Genomic DNA, 16,841 nt, shown 5'->3' on the forward strand with positions numbered 1-16,841 from the left:
TGGGCGGAGCGTCGGTGGGGGGAGGCGGGAATCAAAGTACGCCAACACCGAGTCTCACTTTTTTTATTCCAACAATACTCTCTAACCTTTTTTTTTCTCAGACAAGCATAATATATTATGCTTGTCTGAGAAAAAAAAGGTTAGAGAGTATTTTTTGCAGTCTGAATACGGTAGCGATATCGAAGCGGAGAGCCTAAATAGCACACATAAGGTGGAGACACAGACACTTTTTCTCTGCGTCTCAACTTTTTTTTCTCAGACAAGGGTAATAATTGACTGTTTCCATACAAAATACACACAACAAGCAACAAGGATTTTATTATAATAACATCAACGTTGCACTATACAAAAATGTATCAACGACTTCCGGATGCAAATGAAGAGCTCTGAGGTTTAGGTTCCTTGATAGGCACTAGTGAAATCCTATCGCCCTTGATTCCTTGAATAATTACTTCAATTTGATCTCCTACTGACGGTACATTTTTAAAATCTGCTTCTGGATCATTTTTGTTGACAAAAGTATTTGACTTTGGCGCATTTTTGTTATTGCTGCTCTTCGTTTTCGGTTGTTCATTATTTTTTCGATAATTGCTGATATGTACCAGTCCGTCCTTCTCAACACCTATGTCGACGAACACTCCAAAATCGGTCTGAGATTCACTATCGTTAAATACGCTTCCGAGAATGAGCTCACTGTGTTGGTGACCGTTCCGAGGAATACTTCATTGACTCGGAGATTTTTCAAGGCACGACATTTTTTCTGAAAAAAAAAACAAGTATTGAGAGGAATCGAAACAGCAAGTACCATCATGACAGGTGGAGGCTTCAGATCCGGCTTGTCTCGCAAAAGTTTGATGATTTCTTCTTCTTCTGGTGTCAAATTTGTAAAAGAAATGTCAGCTCCCGATACGATCTGCTCAACAGTTAGATTCAGTTTGCTAATCAGTCTGAAAAAAGGTATGTACTTAGTTATTTGATCTTATCATCAAACTTCAAAGCGATTCCGTAATGATCTGGATGAACCGTCGTCGTATCTAGAGGCGACCACCCAGCTACGCCATCTGGAGTCTTGAATCGTTTTTTCGCAGGTTGGTCTAACTCGTCCGGTCGAGAGACAGTCAAAAATCCAGAACACTGTTGAAATGAAACATCTCCTATTCCTTTGACTTTTTTCAATTCTGCTCTCGACTTGAACCGCCCCTTCTGCATTCTGTATTTAACAATTTCAGCTGCTGTAGTCGAATTGAGTCCGCAAATGTTCCTGAGTAGCGCTTCGCTAGCTAAGTTCAGGTCTACGCCTATGAGTGATACTCTATCACGCACAACATCCACCAGTTTCCCTTTCAACGATTTCTCATTAATTGATAGCTGATATTGTCCTTTTCCTAGATGCTGCGGCTCGATTTTCACATATTCCGACATCGGGTCGATCAGCCTTCTTCCGATAGAAACTGCAGAAATTAACTTAATATCGACGTCTTCACCGAATTCCTCGCGTGCAGCATCGGTGCAGCTATATTTTGAAGCTCCATGTTCGGGCACAACACTAGAAAACATGAATTGTATAAATACAGATAACAACGAATCACTAACCAGAAACAGACATCGATTTCCTTCGGAAACGCTTCATTTTGAATCATTGTGGAAACTGCAGTTTGTGTTCCATATGTATTACTTCCGTTGCCGACTGCAACGACAATATCCTTTCCCATAGTTTGTTTTGCCCAATTTTTCAGAATTTCGATTCCACGGCTATCGAATGTGGGAGCACGGAACGAGAAAGAAAATTGATCCATATCAATGACTTTTCCATTGGGTTCCAGAAATGCAGCTTTCACAATACTTCCCGGATCGAGAGCAATTACATATTTGGAATGAACACCTTTTTGGGAGAACATTTGTTCAACGTTCCTTCCAAAAACGGTGATTGATCGTTCTTCGGATGATTTTGACAGAAATCTTCTGTAAAAACAATATCAATTTTAACTATTTCCTATTCCTAAACTCACTTTACTCCTCTTTCCAACATCGGAACGGTGTAGGTATTAATGGAATAAAAATATGCGCTTTGGAAAAAGTTTTGCATGTTGCGGTGCACCGTCTTCTTTTGAAAAGGGTGCATTTTCGTGACATCACTTGGATTGAGTTCCACTTTCCATGCGATAACTCCTTCTTCGGAACCTCTATTCAAAGCTGAGACGGTATGAGACATGATGTGATAGGCGGTTCGTGTCAATCCGATAACTTCTCTGTATCGTTCGCGGACCTTTTTGACAGCTTCCGTTTCAATTTTCTTTTCAACCTCTCTTGTCAGTTTCGAAGTCACCGTCATTCTCACGTTGGTTTGCAGCTTAACGCTGAAATCCTTATAATTCGGAGCTGATGGATAAACTAATAGGTTACATTTTCAATGCGATTTTCCTCACTTCTTCGTCTTTGTTGATCAAATCTGCTACCAACGCCTTCATGTTCTCCTCAACGTCTCTCACAGTTTTCATCTCTCTGGTTATCAAGCTGCAGAAGTCGACAAACTCTCCATTGAGAACTTTCAGTGCTGGACCTTCAAGACCAAGACCTCTGGAAAACAGTGAAAATACTATATTTCTTCATGAAGCATAATGCCATGAATGACCCCATAGTAAAAATTCGTTTATAAAAAATCTGTATATAAATATTATACCTTGCAATGTTTGCTTTGGTCTTTCGAGATCCTGGGGCGAACTCCTTCGTGATATCTGATACCTCTTCCATATCGTCGCATCCTTTTAATCTCTCCGTAACTGCTCTTTTCTCATCAAGTCCTGTTAGTTTTCCAGTTATTGTTGTGATGGATGAAGCAACCTTTGAATTCAAGTGAACTGCAGCTAAGTAGGTGTCTTTCGCTTTCCGAATCTTTTCAGGAGAAAGTCCACCGTGAACATCCTCTCTATATCTAGCAATATAAGCTGTTTCACAGCCTTCTTTGAAAAGGGCGATGAGGCCACGGGCTCGATTGAATGTTAGCTCGCGGACTTCTTTGAGAACAAAATCTTCGATTGGTTTGTTGAGAATCCATTCCTTCTCAATCAATGCTGCTCGTTTCATCGCTGAAAATTATCCAAATGAGATTTATTGGAAACTTTTAAGCTTCTCTGGTAATCGGTTTCCAACCAGATTCGGGAAAATTCCGGAGCAGAAATGGCTAGATCTGGTTAGAAAATTGTCCGAATCAGGTTGGGAAATTAGCTTTCTCGGTCGGATCTGGTCAGAAAATCACCGGATCTGGTCGGAAAATAAAAACTTTCCGAATCTGATTGGAATTTTACTCGAACCTGGTTGGAAAATGCGCGTTCCCGAATCTGGTTGGAAAATTGCCCGAAACTGGTTAGAAACCAATTACCAGAGTTATGAGGATATTAGGTTGCAGAAGTTTACAGAAAACGACCAGCTAAGTTGATGAAAAAAGAGAGTTCGAAATAGCCCATAACATAGTTTCTCACAGCACCGAACTATTAGAATTTTATTCTAGATGGTTTTCTTCAATTAGAAAGATCAAAGTCTTCGTACAACTTCGAAAAAATTGAAGCATTACTCATTTTTGAAATTAATAGCTTCGCGCGCAATTTCTAGACTATCCGCTGTGAGACCAATAAACTACAGTAAAAAGCCCTCTTAACTCTCGTCACCAGGACACAGATTGAAAAAATGGCTGAAAAAGCTGAAACTGGACCATTTTTGATGAATTTTTTTCCAAGAAAATCAAGAACGATAGTGGAATTATAGAATTCTCATAAAATTACAGCCTGGAACCTAAAAAAAATGAGAAGAACAACAGAAAAACAGATTTTGGACCCACTTTATTCCATAAGTTCACGAGCAAAGAAGCTGGTTTATGGCTTAAAATAACCGCAATTAAGTTTAGAACATTCTGTTGGAAGCAGTTTTTCGATAAAAAATTTTGATTTTTTGAAAAGTTTCAAAAACCCTCAAAAAAGCGAAATTTAGTGCTGAACAATTGACCTGTATTTTTTGAGAGTCTCCGTGGACCGATTATTTTGGATGATACATCAAAATAATTGGTTTTAAATTGTCTACAAACTGTTGGTTTCGGATTTTTCGAAAATTTATTTTTAAAGAAATTTGCAACCAAAACGTCCAAAAATCACTACAAATTGGCCTACAAAAGTTATTCAGAGTATATGTAGATGAGCCAAAATTGGTCAGGGTATTCAACTAGACTCATGTTACGTTGATTCTTTGCTAGTTTCAAAATAATGAATCTGAATAGTCTGAATATCCTATTTTTCTGAAAATATGCTACCTTGCTTCTATAGCCTCTTATTCTATCAGCCATGAAAATTAGTGTGAACTTTTTGTTTTAAAAAATAGTTGATGAGTTTTTCTATCCATTTTGATATATTTTTCAAATAAACTCTGCTGTTTTTCATGAGCTTGACGTCTTCGAAGTTGAGCTAAAAAGTACGCAATTTTGTAATGCAAGCGCGCCCTGTCTGCACGGGCGAGAGGGAGAGGGGGAAAAGGCATTGTCGACCGTAGTTTTTCGCGAAAAATTTATTCGCCAGGAGGCCGTGTTTCATTCGATATTTTCAATAAAATGTTTCGAAAAAGAGAAAATCAACTCGATATTGATTTTTTTAAGTCTCTGATTCACTTTTTTACTCCTTAATGATAACCTCTTTTTCAACAGTATATAGTAAAGTGATTTCCAGTATTGTCTCGTATTGTTTTTGTTTTGCTCCCGGTAGATTCAAACTTTTCATTAAATCTAAACATGAGGTTTATAAAAACAAAGTTATCTATTTTCAATTTTTGAACTAAATCATTCGAGTAACTGAAATTTTTTCAGAATCATCGAAAAACTAATTTTAGCGATCTCGAAAACTTCCAGTTTACTCCCATTTTACAAATATAACTCTAACCGTTCATATCCTGTCTGATTCCATGGCTCTAATTTTCAAGAAGGAACTCTGAATGCAGTAATATTGTCCTCGCGGACTACACAACTGCCACATTAGAGCGCTGTTGCGTCCATTCAAATGAGCTTCGGTTGCAAGCTCCTGAAGCTGTCGCACACACACCAACTGTTCCCCCAAGTATTGATTAAAGTTTTGGGTGTCACAAACTGAATACTACATTTCAAAAATGTTTCTAGCCATTGTGGGCATTGTCTATATCTTGTTAGTGCCTGAAGAAACAGAAGCTATCAATCCTCCCACGGCCGTTCTTGATTTGAGCGACAAATTTTTGGATGTCAAAGATGAAGGAATGTGGTTTGTTGAAGTGAGTTTTTGTGAATGTTGTTGTGCAATTGAGAGAAACCGACTTTTCAGTTCTATGCTCCGTGGTGTGCACATTGCAAAAGATTACATCCCGTGTGGGATCAAGTTGGACACTCCTTGTCAGATAGCAACCTTCAAATCAGGTTTGTAAAGACACAAAAATGTTAAAAAGTATCTGCTTAAAAAGGTAGAAATTTAAACATTGATATAAAAATTGAGATGAAAAAAGAAAAGGAATACAAGACGGTCAGAAGAAAGCGACCGTTTCTTACATTGCAATGTGCAACAATAATATTGCACAGAGAGAAAGATAAAAGATAGGAAAAAAAATCAACGTGCAAAAAGTTGTCTGTTAGGAGAACAAAGGAATTCGGGTCTGATGCGAATTGAAGAAAAATAATATTTAAAATATGAAATCATCAACTCTGATGATTCATATATTTGAAAAAAAACGAAAAGAAGAAAGCTATTTAAATTTAAAAAGTATTCAAGTGAGTACAAATGTTCGGCAATATTCTCTGTTGGAATAGGATTTTGAAATTTTCAGGGTCGGTAAACTCGATTGCACACGATTCCCTGCTGTCGCCAACAAACTTGGTATCCAGGGATATCCAACTATCACTTTGTAAGATTTCTATATTGGTGAAACATTTGTGATATGAATTTTCAGCTTTCGAAATGGACATGCTATTGAATACAGAGGCGGAAGAGAAAAAGAGGCATTGGTCAGTTTTGCGAAGAGATGCGCAGCTCCAATTATAGAGACTATCAAAGAAAACCAAGTGGAAAAGGTTTTTGAAAGGGTTAAGACTATTCGAATTTCTTGATTTTCAGGTGAAACTATCTGCACGTTCTCAACCATCCTACATCTTTTTCGGCCATTCTTCGGGTCCATTGTTTGATGCTTTTAACGAAGCAGCCAATGCGAAATTTTCAGTTGCTAGATTTTACACAGTAGCTCCTTCCAAAGAAGAAACAAATTTCCGCCAAAGAGTGGTTGTTTTGAAAGATAACGTTGAAATTGAGTTCCAAGAAGACATTGAAGCATTGAAAGATTGGGTTGTCAGAGAGCGATGGCCAACCTTTGTCCACGCGACATCATCAAACCTTGCTGAACTCGGTGCAAGTGGGAAACTTGTTGTTCTCATTGTATCCAGTGAGAGTCAGAAGTTCAATACAACCAGCCCGGTTCGCGAATTTCATAAAGTTGCTGAAGATGCATCAAAGGAAATGAGGAAACACTCGGCGCTTTGGAATCGATTCCAGTTTGCATGGCTTGATGGTTCAGACCTTGCCTCTCAAATTCAAATGGCCTCTGTTTCCGAACCCCACTTGTTTGTATTCAACTACACGAGCTATGAGTACTATCTCAGCGAAGATGAACCAAGCCAAATGACAATTAAATCAATTTTTACTTTCTTGGAGCAAACTGCTGAAGGAATAGATAAGGGTACAATTATTGCCTTCGGAGGTAATGGGAAGAACCAGTAATTCTCAATCATTTAAATACTTTCAGGCCGTAATTTATTGACTCGGATGAAGAGAATGATTTTCGAATTATACTGGAATATTGCACAAATGTTTGCTACTCAGCCATTGCTATCTTCCTGTCTTTTCGGAGTTCCTATTGCTTTTCTCAGCATCATTTGTTATAGGTATGCATGTTTTGCTCCAACATTAGAAAGGCATACGCATTTAACGAGGAACGAATTCACATGTCATTCGAAACTTTTGTTGAAGAATAGCAACCGAATCACTGAAAAATCTTAGACTATTCGCTCTAAACTTTCGTTTTCAGCATCTGTTCTGCCGATTTCACTGTCGATCGCGATGAATTCTATGGCGACGAAGCACTCGAAGATGAGGAAGAGGAAACTGACACAATAGAAACGGATGACGATCATGAGAAAGCCGAATAAACACTAGTGTTAAAATATAGAAGTTTTTGCTCAAAAATTCAATCAAGTAGGGCTCGAACCATCTAACAACTCAACAAAATATTGCCTTCCTGATCTCTTGCATCGATATTTAAAATTTCTTTTTATTTTCTCACATTTTGAACTAAAGTTTAAAGTAACCACATGTAACCTAAAATCCGTGTTTCAAATAATAAACAAATTGTGAATGTTTTATTTTCTTGTGAACATTTTAGTCGTTCAAGTGAATTTCATTTGTTTGGCAAATGTTATGTAAGCAGAAAAACAAGAATACACGTTTTAAAATGAAACAGTAATCTGCTCAAGAATGTTCTTTATTAGGCCGAGTTGAATCTAACAGGAGAAAACAGAAAGAGCCACACAGAAAAATATGGGGACACTGCTTTTATTAAAAGATGGTTCTAGAAGGAGGCTAATAAAGCAAAAAAAAACCCGTGCTTTAAAGAGAACACTGACAAAAAGTGGTTCGGGGAATGTAAACATCACGACATCGCGGAAAGGCACCTGAAGTCGAAACTGACAGTTTTGGGACCAACTTCGAGTTTGACAAAGCGCAACTACTTCAGGTGCTTTTCCAAAACGAGGTGTATCACTGTGGGGTGTTTGGTCGATTATAAGGTTTGTTGAACTGCCCTTGACCATGTGACACTCGATTCTGATAAGATGATGGTGGTCGGTAAGTTGAGCCAAAACGATTCGAAGATCCTGGAGTATATTGACTTTTGTTATCCCGATAATAGCTCGAAGACGTTGGACGGTTGATATTCGAGCTTGGACGGTTTGGTATTCCAGATGTTGAACTTCCGGTAGGGAAAGGTCGAGATGCAGTTTTTGAGGTCGAGCGCAGAGACGATTTATCTGGTACATATCTGATCAGTTGGCAAGCAAAGAATGAAAATGGAATCATGGCCTCGAACTCAATAGAAAGTGTACACATCATCGGAGATATTGTCCTTGTGTTACGTTCTTTGATCATTCGTTCTCGTTCTCCAAGGCTCTCAACACTTCTGATATCGGGGAATGATAGATGAGAGTTCTTGGTTCCGTTCTGTTGCATAAATGCGACATGCTTACGGAGTGCAGTTGTAGCTCGATAAAACACTAAATTTTTTCTTGTCATAGGTTTACAAGGATATCCACAGAGATAGGGCACTCCTCTAATTGGTGCTTTTCGGGAAGTGCCGACGAAGAGTTTCTAAAAAAGAGCACAGATAAAAAATTAGGAATAAAAGAACCGGAACGAACCCTTTTGTCGTCGAACGTCATTGGGATGACAGCTAACATGAACTTGAACTGTTTCGACTGGACCCACAATTCCGGAATTGTAAATTGAATTGTCTGTCGAGAACCGAATTGGCGGATATTTCCACGAGGAAAGGACATGAGCGGACCTAATTCCCTCTCCAGGAGTCGAGATGATATCAGAGTGCGACGAAGTCTATCACATGCTTGTTGTAACTTCAGGTTGTGCTCGATTGCCACACTCTTGACTTTTTTGATCTCATCATTCTGGCTCAGCCTCTCCAAGAATGTATACAATTGGAAACTGAAGAAAAATATGAATAAAATACATAAGCTTTTGAGAACTTACTGATCTAATCTTTCCTGTTCTTTTGCATTGAACCCCATATCTTTCAGTTCTTTTTTGGAGCAAATATGATGGAACGTTCCTCCGTGTCGAAGAACTATGCTCAAGAGAACCGAGTTTTTCATAACTACACACGCTTCTGCAGCAGTCATTTCATGACAGTTACGAACATGCAGTGGCGAGCCCATTTTGATGAGATATTCGACAAGATTCTTGTCTCCCGTGTTGATAGCACAATGTAGGAGAGTATTCAAACTATCATTTTGATCCACTAGAATTTCTTGTGGAAGATGCGGCAGTGCGGCGCGGATAACTTTTTCCGTCTGTTGTTGTCGTATTTCCAATTGACTGGGGGTCGCTAAGTTTCTACTTTTTTGTTCATACGTTGCGTTAGCACCTGAATAATGTGTTGTTGAACTCTCACACTTAAATTTGTTTCCCTCACCTCGTGTAGACTCTTGGATACACGAAGCTCATCCATAGCACGCTTTGGGCCAATCTCCATGAGAATGATTTTTGTTGCTTCTGCATCCAATGATCTGATTGCAAGATCGAGGCTTTTTTGCTGCGGATAATTCATCTTCCTAGTTTCGAATTCCTTTATTAGTCGATCTTTTGGGTTCTCCTTTGAAATCGTGATTCCTAGTTCGGCAAAGGCCTAAATATCGTATAAATTGGAATAATGTGTTTATAGAGGAAGGGGTAAGATTTTTAAATTCACCTTTTCAATCCCAAGGTTGCCTTGAGGTTCATCCGCATATCGCACTCTAGGATCCTTAGGAATCACTTTCAGTGGCTTATTATGTTTAGTCTTTGTGATTTTCTCCTCGTCGTCCTGTGCTTTTGGTTTTTTCTTGTGGGAGCGATGTTCCTTGCTTTCGGACTTCGGAACAGATGTTTTCTTTCTTTTCACAGGTACTTCTGAAGTCGAAGGAGCAGTATTTGGGACCGGCGATAGAGAACGAGAGTTTGCGCCGGCTTCTATTCTTCCTCCTGACAATGACACACTTGAGGTGAAAACTTGAGGTTCAAATGCTTCCATTGTTTCCCCAATCGAGCTACTGCCTTCTTCCTCGTCAGAGGAGTTCAATGGTTTATCGCGATGCTTACGTTGCCACCCGTCGGTGCTTGGCACAGGCGCAGTTTTATTTGGAGGAAAAGATTTCTCTTCCGGTTCTTCTACAGGCTCAATCATTTCTTCTGTTGATTTTGAAGGTTCTTCCTGTTTTATGTCTGATTCTTCCGTTTGTTTGGGAATTGTTTCCTTATCGTTGTCGGTTTTCTTAGTGGTTCGTCTTCGTCCGCTAGCAGCAGTTTTCTTTTTCGATGTAGATGTAGAAGACTGAAAAAATGCTCAGAGTATTGAAAAAGACATTTTAACACATTGGGTAAAAGACGAGATTCGTAGGAATCACGGTCTGCAAAACGACGTTTTGGGGGAAGCTTTATGTGAAACTTCAGGCACATCGACATATAGCATTCCATGAAAACAAAACATACTTCGTTTTAAAGAGAGTGCTGTTTTTGGAGACGACGCTCTTCAATGGGGAAACCAACGTTTCTAGTTTTATTGTGAAGTGGTCAAAGGAAATTCGAATTCAAGAAAAACTATCACCTGAGAAACTGGGGGCCGCCCCGCTTGTTTTGATCTGCCATAAAACCCCACTAAATTTGCAGAAATGTATTTCGCGGACTGGTAAAGCGACAGTAGTGGCTCCCGCGAAATTTTCAGGTGCCTGTTTTTTTTTCGACAATAGAAAAGCGACCTCGTAGTAGCATACAAAATCAGGTGATGGTTAGTAGCGAAGATGAAGTTTAATTTTTGAGTATGATTTTGCCTCACCTCTTCTTTTGGTTTTCTTCCGCGTTTTTTATTTTCTTTCTTTTCTTCTGGAACCACATTTTGAACTGGCAAAACTGATGGAACACCGCTTATGTTTTGTTGAGCGGCATGAGCTTTGCTGCGAGACAAACGTCCTTCGATTCCTTCACCATACGTTTTTAGCCACTGAAATTCTATTGAAATGATGATCATTCAAAACGAAATATACATATTTAAAGAAAAATGTCATGCTGTACTTTTGATACAACTTTGGAACGTCTAAAGAGGACCGTGTTAGAAGACCGCTCAAATCAATGGTCTAAGAAACAGAAATTAACAAAGAACATTTTTATTATCAAATGCACACGAACAAAAGGTTATACGACAGACGAATCATCTGTTTCTACCTTTTCAGTGGGATCTTCCAATCGGTTTGGGTCTGCCAAGCGCTTCGCTTCTTTTGGGGCAGATTCGTCTGGCTTCTCGTACATGTCAGCGTCAACCACTGTGTATGTCCAATTTTTTCGGGTTTTTTTTTCGAGATCTACAATTTTACTGTTAGTTTTCTTCTTAATGTTGTAGTTTGGACCTACTTTTCTGAACAGTTGCCCATTTATCCGGGAATCGGTTCACAAAATCTTTGACAACTTCGTGATTCAATTCTTCAGGAAAATTTTCAAGTGGTTCCCAGCTAGTTGAACCATCAAGATCCCAGGTTACAAAAAGCACAATCTTCTTACCCTCGACTTTCGCTCGAGTAATTTCTCTGACCTGAATTACATTTACGTTCAATCATTTCTCTGATTTCTCATACCTGCCAGACTGGTTCGCCGTCTTCATCTTCCTCTTGCTCCCCCTCTCCTTGTACTTCTTCATCCATTTTTTTGTCTTCTCCAGTCGCCAAGCTTTTCTCTAGACCATCAGAAGCAGCCATCTAAAAAAATTTCAAATTCCGAAGAAAACAGTTGTTTCGGACTAGAATAATAGTAAGCGTTTTTTAGAGAGGAAAACTCATGTTTTCTTTGAAGGATAGGAATACTTCGCAAAAATAGGAAAAACAACTCGAGGGAGGAAACTAGAAAATTGAACATTTTCATGTCAGATGGATTTTCTCTTCACTGCCTTTACTTTGAAATTTCGAAACTTAATTTGTGACCGTGCTTTTGATAACTGTTTGAATGTCATGGATAACCCCAGTTTTAATCATAACTGCAAATTCAAAAAAAAACGAATTCCGAGGTAAAAACATTCAAAAAACACACCCAAACAATGGTGCTATAGCATGCTAAACAACGCGCGATGCCGTTATCGCGGAGTGTCGTTGGAAGCGCGACAATTTCACATGCTTCGTTTTAGAGTAAAAATCGTTTTGTCTTCCGAAGTCATCATTGTTTTGTCATATTATTGATTTAGATGCTTCGAGCAGGAGCCTCTCGATGTCTCGTGGTCGGAAATTCGACGTTGCGTTGCCTCTCAACTGGCAAGGACAATTTGCCTGTCACCAGATCTCACGACGCAAAGAAAATGGAATTGAACGATATTCTTGAGAAACCATCTACGAAGGTAATTTGTTTTTTTTTTCTCAGTTTAAAATATGCTGAACAGGGAAATCATTTCAGGTCCCTGTAAAGGTATCTTCCGACGAAACGATGGATATTGGAGGTGTTCCTCTTCAGCATCAGGATGCTCGTACTGCAAGAATTTTCCGTCCAGCCAGAGAAACTCCTCAAAGTGCTTGGGCCAACACTAAATCTTGGACTATCGAGCTCGATAACCGCCAAAGATGGGAAAATCCTCTGATCGGATGGTCCGGAACGTAAGACTCTCAAAATCATCTCATTTCTCGAACGTTAGAAAGTATTTTTCCAGTGCTGATCCACTTTCTAATGTGGGCATGAATATGAAGTTTGCAACGAAAGAGGATGCTATCGCTTTTTGCGAGAAAAACCGTTGGGAATTCGATGTCGAGGAGCCTCATGAGCGCAAGATCAAACCGAAAAATTATGGACAAAACTTCTCATGGAACAGAAGAACCAGAATCGGAACTAAGTAATTCTTCGAATGAATATTTTCTTTAGATTTCCATCGTTTCATAGAAAATAAAAATGTTCACAAGCTGATTCTCAATTCGTTATTTGTGGTGTTACATTCACCAAATGTTACTTTTTGTAGATTTAACTTGCATATGAACTTATTAACTTAGATGTCCACGGTGCACCTACCACCGTCGCAGAGATCAAATGTCCCAGATCAGCAATCGACAGTACAAAAGCTGCTTGACGAAAATTCTAGGCTGATAGACATCATACGAGAATATCAAAACCAGGTTAGCTGAGCCTCATTACTTTCTAATGTGGAAACCAACCGATTACAGAGTAGAGCGGACGAAGCTGTGAAGCATCAACATGTCCTACACAGGAACCTGGTACACCTGGCTAACCTTGCCGATCCATATCTTATTCATCAACTCAGAGATGATTTATCGCCACAGGCAGATCCTGCACAGCCGCTAGGAAACCCTCATGTTCAACCAGCACCTGTCACATCTCAGCAACATATTCAACAATCGCAGCAGCCTCCTCAGTCTTCACAAAGCCATCATTCGCAAGGACCCAGTCACCATCATTCTCAAATGATGCCACCACAAGCTGCTCCAAGTCCAAATGGGCCGCCAGGCGGTCCAATTCAACCTTCACATGGGTTCGCACCTCCGCCATTGAATGGGTCGCAGGACATGATGAATCACCATGCTTTTCAAGCTCAGATGCGAGCCCAGCAGCAACAACAAGGAGGACCACCAGTGCCACAAGGATATCCTCCATTCGGGCAACCTGCTCCACAGATGGGCGGGCAACGAATGCCATACCCTTACCCACACCAAGGTTTGCATGAACTGTTCGTCAATCCAAAATACTATTTTTTAGGAATGTCAGGATATCAGGTAGGACCACCTCCGCATGGATATGAAGGATACCCACCGCCTGGATCTCAACCACCACCACAAGGGTACATGCGTTGATTTGATCTTTAAAATTGCACCCGGTCCGTATCATCTCCACAAATCCAAAAATCTCATTTTCTCAACATTCGAAACTAATACACATTATTCTTGCTTTCAATTTTTATTATCAAGACAATTCATTGATTTAAGCACCAATCAACAATAAATGCAGCTATTATATACAAGAAAAAGAAACCTAAACGGAGAACCGGAAAAAAGAAATGAGCACATTGGAGAAACTCTGTCATAGAAGTTACAAGAACGGTTTCACTGTAATTTGTAAAATTAGAAAAAGGGGTACCAGTACAACTATAGGTGGCTGAAAAGAAATGGCAGTTTAAAGATTCTAGGCATTTTCTGTTTATTATTACTCTTCGTCTTCTTCGTGTCCGTCCAGAAAAGTTTCGTTGAAATGGATGACAATTACTGTAATGTCGTCACGATAATTCCGAGCGCGACCAGGTGGTACCTATGAATTGAAGATTACCAAAAAAAAAAAGAAAAAGTTATTGGAAACTGACCTGCAGAATATCTATAAGGCGTTCATACTGTTTTGTTGCTCCTCCACTTACACCTCCAAGCGCATGTCGAATAATATGGGTGGCACAGTTCTCATCGATCGGCTTTTTGGTTTTCTGTTCACCTCTTGCTCTTTCTTTCAATTGCTCCCGAACTTGTTGCAGTGTTGTGCCTGACTTGGGCACATACGCTTGTTGTGTGATTGTTCCCAGTGTGTGATCATGAACGAGACGAACAACAGTATCAGGATCTAACCATTCCCACAAACCATCCGTGGCTAACACGAGAAACCTATCATTTGGTGTAAGCTTGTGGTAGAAAACCTCCGGTGATGTCGATAGATAGGGGGGAGTGTAGAGGTGCTGGGGTGGTGGATGGCCCAGTGGTTCTAGTACCACTTTCTGAAGATCAAGCGGCCACTTGTATCGAACGTCTCCAAATGCACGTAGTGGAAAAAGCTCTCCCAACAGTCGTCCACCTCGCAAGACAGTTTGAGATTCCGAAGCGGGATGAGCGATTCGAATCCTTTGCACTTCATCGGCATTGTCAACACAATGTGCTCTTGAAAGTTGCCTAGCTGTTACGCTGCCATTCGGGTTCACAACCCCCAAAACTGCAGCAGCATCTCCAAGATTGGCCACGTGTAAATGCCTTGATCGAATATGGGCCAAAGTACAGCACGATCCTGAAGCAGCAACCATCGCGGCGTGCCTATCTATGACTCCCTTCGCATTGGGCAGTGCATTATCGCCCAAATCCTTATCACATGTTTCGAATGCGAGTTTTAATGCTTCTCGAACAGTTCCTGTGTAGGTATTCGGGTTCTTTTTGAATTCTTTGTGATAAGCAGCGATGTTGCGTGTTTCCCGGGATTTGAATGCGTTTGGGAGATGGCCGTCGGAGCTGCTGAACAACCATTCAAGTCTCTGGTCTGGAGAATAGTCACCTATCTGAAAAAAACTATTTATATTACTTTGACAAGATGTAATGCGACTAAACTCATTTTACTATTCAATGACCAGTACTAATCAATTATTAAGAACCTTTTTTTAAGTTTCGTTGGTTCTATTTAGATGCGATAGATTAGTTTTTCCAGACTCCTCCGATAGCGAAAAAATGTTGTCATCAAAAAAAAGTTGTTTTTTTTCGGGGAAATCGGAGCCAATTCTGAGCTTTCACTTAACTCTAAATACCGCAGTAGCGCAGTAGACTGACTTTCCTTGAGGAGCTTCAATTTTTCATACGGTTTCAGGGGAATATGGTTTTTGGGACTTGGGAAGAGTCTCTCTTTTTGATAAGGACAATGCTGTCATTTTGTTTACATTTAATGCATATAAGAACTAACGACTCACTTCATGCTTTTTTAATACTGAAGCACATAAGTACGGATAGAGATTTGTAGAAATATGACGACTACATTGTTGACCGCCGTGCCCATCAAATACTCCGAAAAGAAAAGCACGGCTCGATATGCCTGCAAAACTGATTAAAATATAAATCAGATACCTTGTTCCGACAAAAACTGAGTTATCCAAGAGGAAACACAGAATCTTCTACTTTTTTTTCATCGAAAAAGAGTTCAAAAGTACTCACATTTAGCTGCAGAATAAAAATCTTCGATCGGATTGTTGGCAGCCAATTGACATGTATCGACTCTCATGATTGCGTCGTCTTCAACATTGGCAGAACGTTCGTGAGCTCTGAGTATAATCAGTTATTTGATATTGATATGGCTTTGTATTCACCTCAAATGAGCATCTGCGTTCCATCTTGAACTCCTGTTATGTCGACGAAACTCGTGAAAAAAATTCCTTTTCAGCATCACATAGGGATAGTTTTCTTAAAAAGCGGTTATTATCACTTGATGAATAATCAAAAGAACATTTTAAAAAATTGCTCCGAGCCGAACACAACAACGCTAGGTGATCCAATCCGGGAAAACACGGCCTCCCGCACGAGAAATGCACCATGGCGCCCACTGAAAAGGCGACGCGCTGCGTCTTCCGCTCTCTAACGCGTGTTAATGGAGCGCGATTGCGACAAAAATAGAGACGTTCGTAAAAATTGGCTGGAAAACTGGAAAACGAAACGTTTTTAAAGAGATTGAAACGAAAAACAATAAAAGAAGAGCGTGACTACAATTGTTATTAATTTCTAGGTGAAAAGTTATGTCTCCGACAAATAGGGCCTATTTAGGTGTGCGAAGTACTTTTTCCGTTACACAGACAAATCTGGACCATGAATGGAATTGAAATCAACAAGGAATTATTTGTCGATGTTGACAACGGGACGTAATGTAGAAACCTTCGCCGAATTTTTGATCCTTCCAGTGCTTTTCCTTCAATGTTGTCGTGATTTTCATTGTTTCGCCGTTTTCGGACCGGAAACTAAGAAACTCAAAAATCGGAAACGGAGCAGTTTTTAAGAATTGTTTGAGTTTTTTTTTGCAATATAGTTTGTTTTGTTTGCTTTAGAATGAAAGAAGTTATCATCGAAACAAAATTCAGTACAAAATGTGAAAAAAACACCATTTTTTCGAGGTTTTTCCAATCTCTTTAAAAAACTAAGAGCTTTTTCAAATAAAGAAAACGGAGCGTTTGTAGTAAAAATATCATTGAGCATTTAGGTTTTTAAATCAAAAAATTTAGTAAAGTGCGAACCAAGTTATCATCATTTTAAAAGGTCCTGTTTTTTA

The 16,841-nt window shown here is 39.5% G+C and overlaps 6 protein-coding genes across 6 annotated transcripts; 3 read left to right on the forward strand and 3 right to left on the reverse strand.

The window, feature by feature from the left end:
* Window positions 1–356: 356 nt before the first annotated feature.
* Window positions 357–3,084, reverse strand: CBG23927 (the record flags this gene model as incomplete). Its single annotated transcript, XM_045237928.1, is given in 7 exon segments — window positions 357–650; window positions 662–947; window positions 992–1,546; window positions 1,594–1,962; window positions 2,010–2,357; window positions 2,404–2,577; window positions 2,681–3,084. 7 exon segments carry the CDS (start codon window positions 3,082–3,084, stop codon window positions 357–359), a joined length of 2,430 nt encoding a protein of 809 aa, XP_045091202.1.
* A 2,058-nt stretch (window positions 3,085–5,142) lies between these two features.
* Window positions 5,143–7,198, forward strand: CBG23928 (the record flags this gene model as incomplete). Its single annotated transcript, XM_002647941.1, has 7 exons — window positions 5,143–5,280; window positions 5,331–5,422; window positions 5,827–5,904; window positions 5,950–6,070; window positions 6,114–6,750; window positions 6,796–6,934; window positions 7,078–7,198. The coding sequence occupies 7 exons, from the start codon at window positions 5,143–5,145 to the stop codon at window positions 7,196–7,198; spliced, it is 1,326 nt and encodes a 441-aa protein (XP_002647987.1).
* A 607-nt stretch (window positions 7,199–7,805) lies between these two features.
* Cbr-cec-10 lies at window positions 7,806–11,560 on the reverse strand (the record flags this gene model as incomplete). The annotated part of the gene is made up of 9 exons (XM_045237938.1): window positions 7,806–8,411; window positions 8,462–8,762; window positions 8,808–9,127; window positions 9,175–9,462; window positions 9,526–10,146; window positions 10,495–10,812; window positions 11,034–11,170; window positions 11,220–11,397; window positions 11,441–11,560. The coding sequence occupies 9 exons, from the start codon at window positions 11,558–11,560 to the stop codon at window positions 7,806–7,808; spliced, it is 2,889 nt and encodes a 962-aa protein (XP_045091203.1).
* A 479-nt stretch (window positions 11,561–12,039) lies between these two features.
* Window positions 12,040–12,679, forward strand: Cbr-lpd-5 (the record flags this gene model as incomplete). The annotated part of the gene is made up of 3 exons (XM_002647943.1): window positions 12,040–12,189; window positions 12,246–12,442; window positions 12,496–12,679. 3 exons carry the CDS (start codon window positions 12,040–12,042, stop codon window positions 12,677–12,679), a joined length of 531 nt encoding a protein of 176 aa, XP_002647989.1.
* A 150-nt stretch (window positions 12,680–12,829) lies between these two features.
* CBG23931 lies at window positions 12,830–13,645 on the forward strand (the record flags this gene model as incomplete). The annotated part of the gene is made up of 2 exons (XM_045237948.1): window positions 12,830–12,952; window positions 13,001–13,645. The coding sequence occupies 2 exons, from the start codon at window positions 12,830–12,832 to the stop codon at window positions 13,643–13,645; spliced, it is 768 nt and encodes a 255-aa protein (XP_045091204.1).
* A 349-nt stretch (window positions 13,646–13,994) lies between these two features.
* On the reverse strand, window positions 13,995–15,968 carry CBG23932 (the record flags this gene model as incomplete). The annotated part of the gene is made up of 5 exons (XM_002647945.2): window positions 13,995–14,096; window positions 14,149–15,096; window positions 15,499–15,620; window positions 15,740–15,846; window positions 15,892–15,968. The coding sequence occupies 5 exons, from the start codon at window positions 15,966–15,968 to the stop codon at window positions 13,995–13,997; spliced, it is 1,356 nt and encodes a 451-aa protein (XP_002647991.2).
* Window positions 15,969–16,841: the final 873 nt, after the last annotated feature.

This window comes from Caenorhabditis briggsae, assembly GCF_000004555.2.
Source record: "Caenorhabditis briggsae complete genome, chrI, whole genome shotgun sequence".
Taxonomy (NCBI): domain Eukaryota; kingdom Metazoa; phylum Nematoda; class Chromadorea; order Rhabditida; family Rhabditidae; genus Caenorhabditis; species Caenorhabditis briggsae.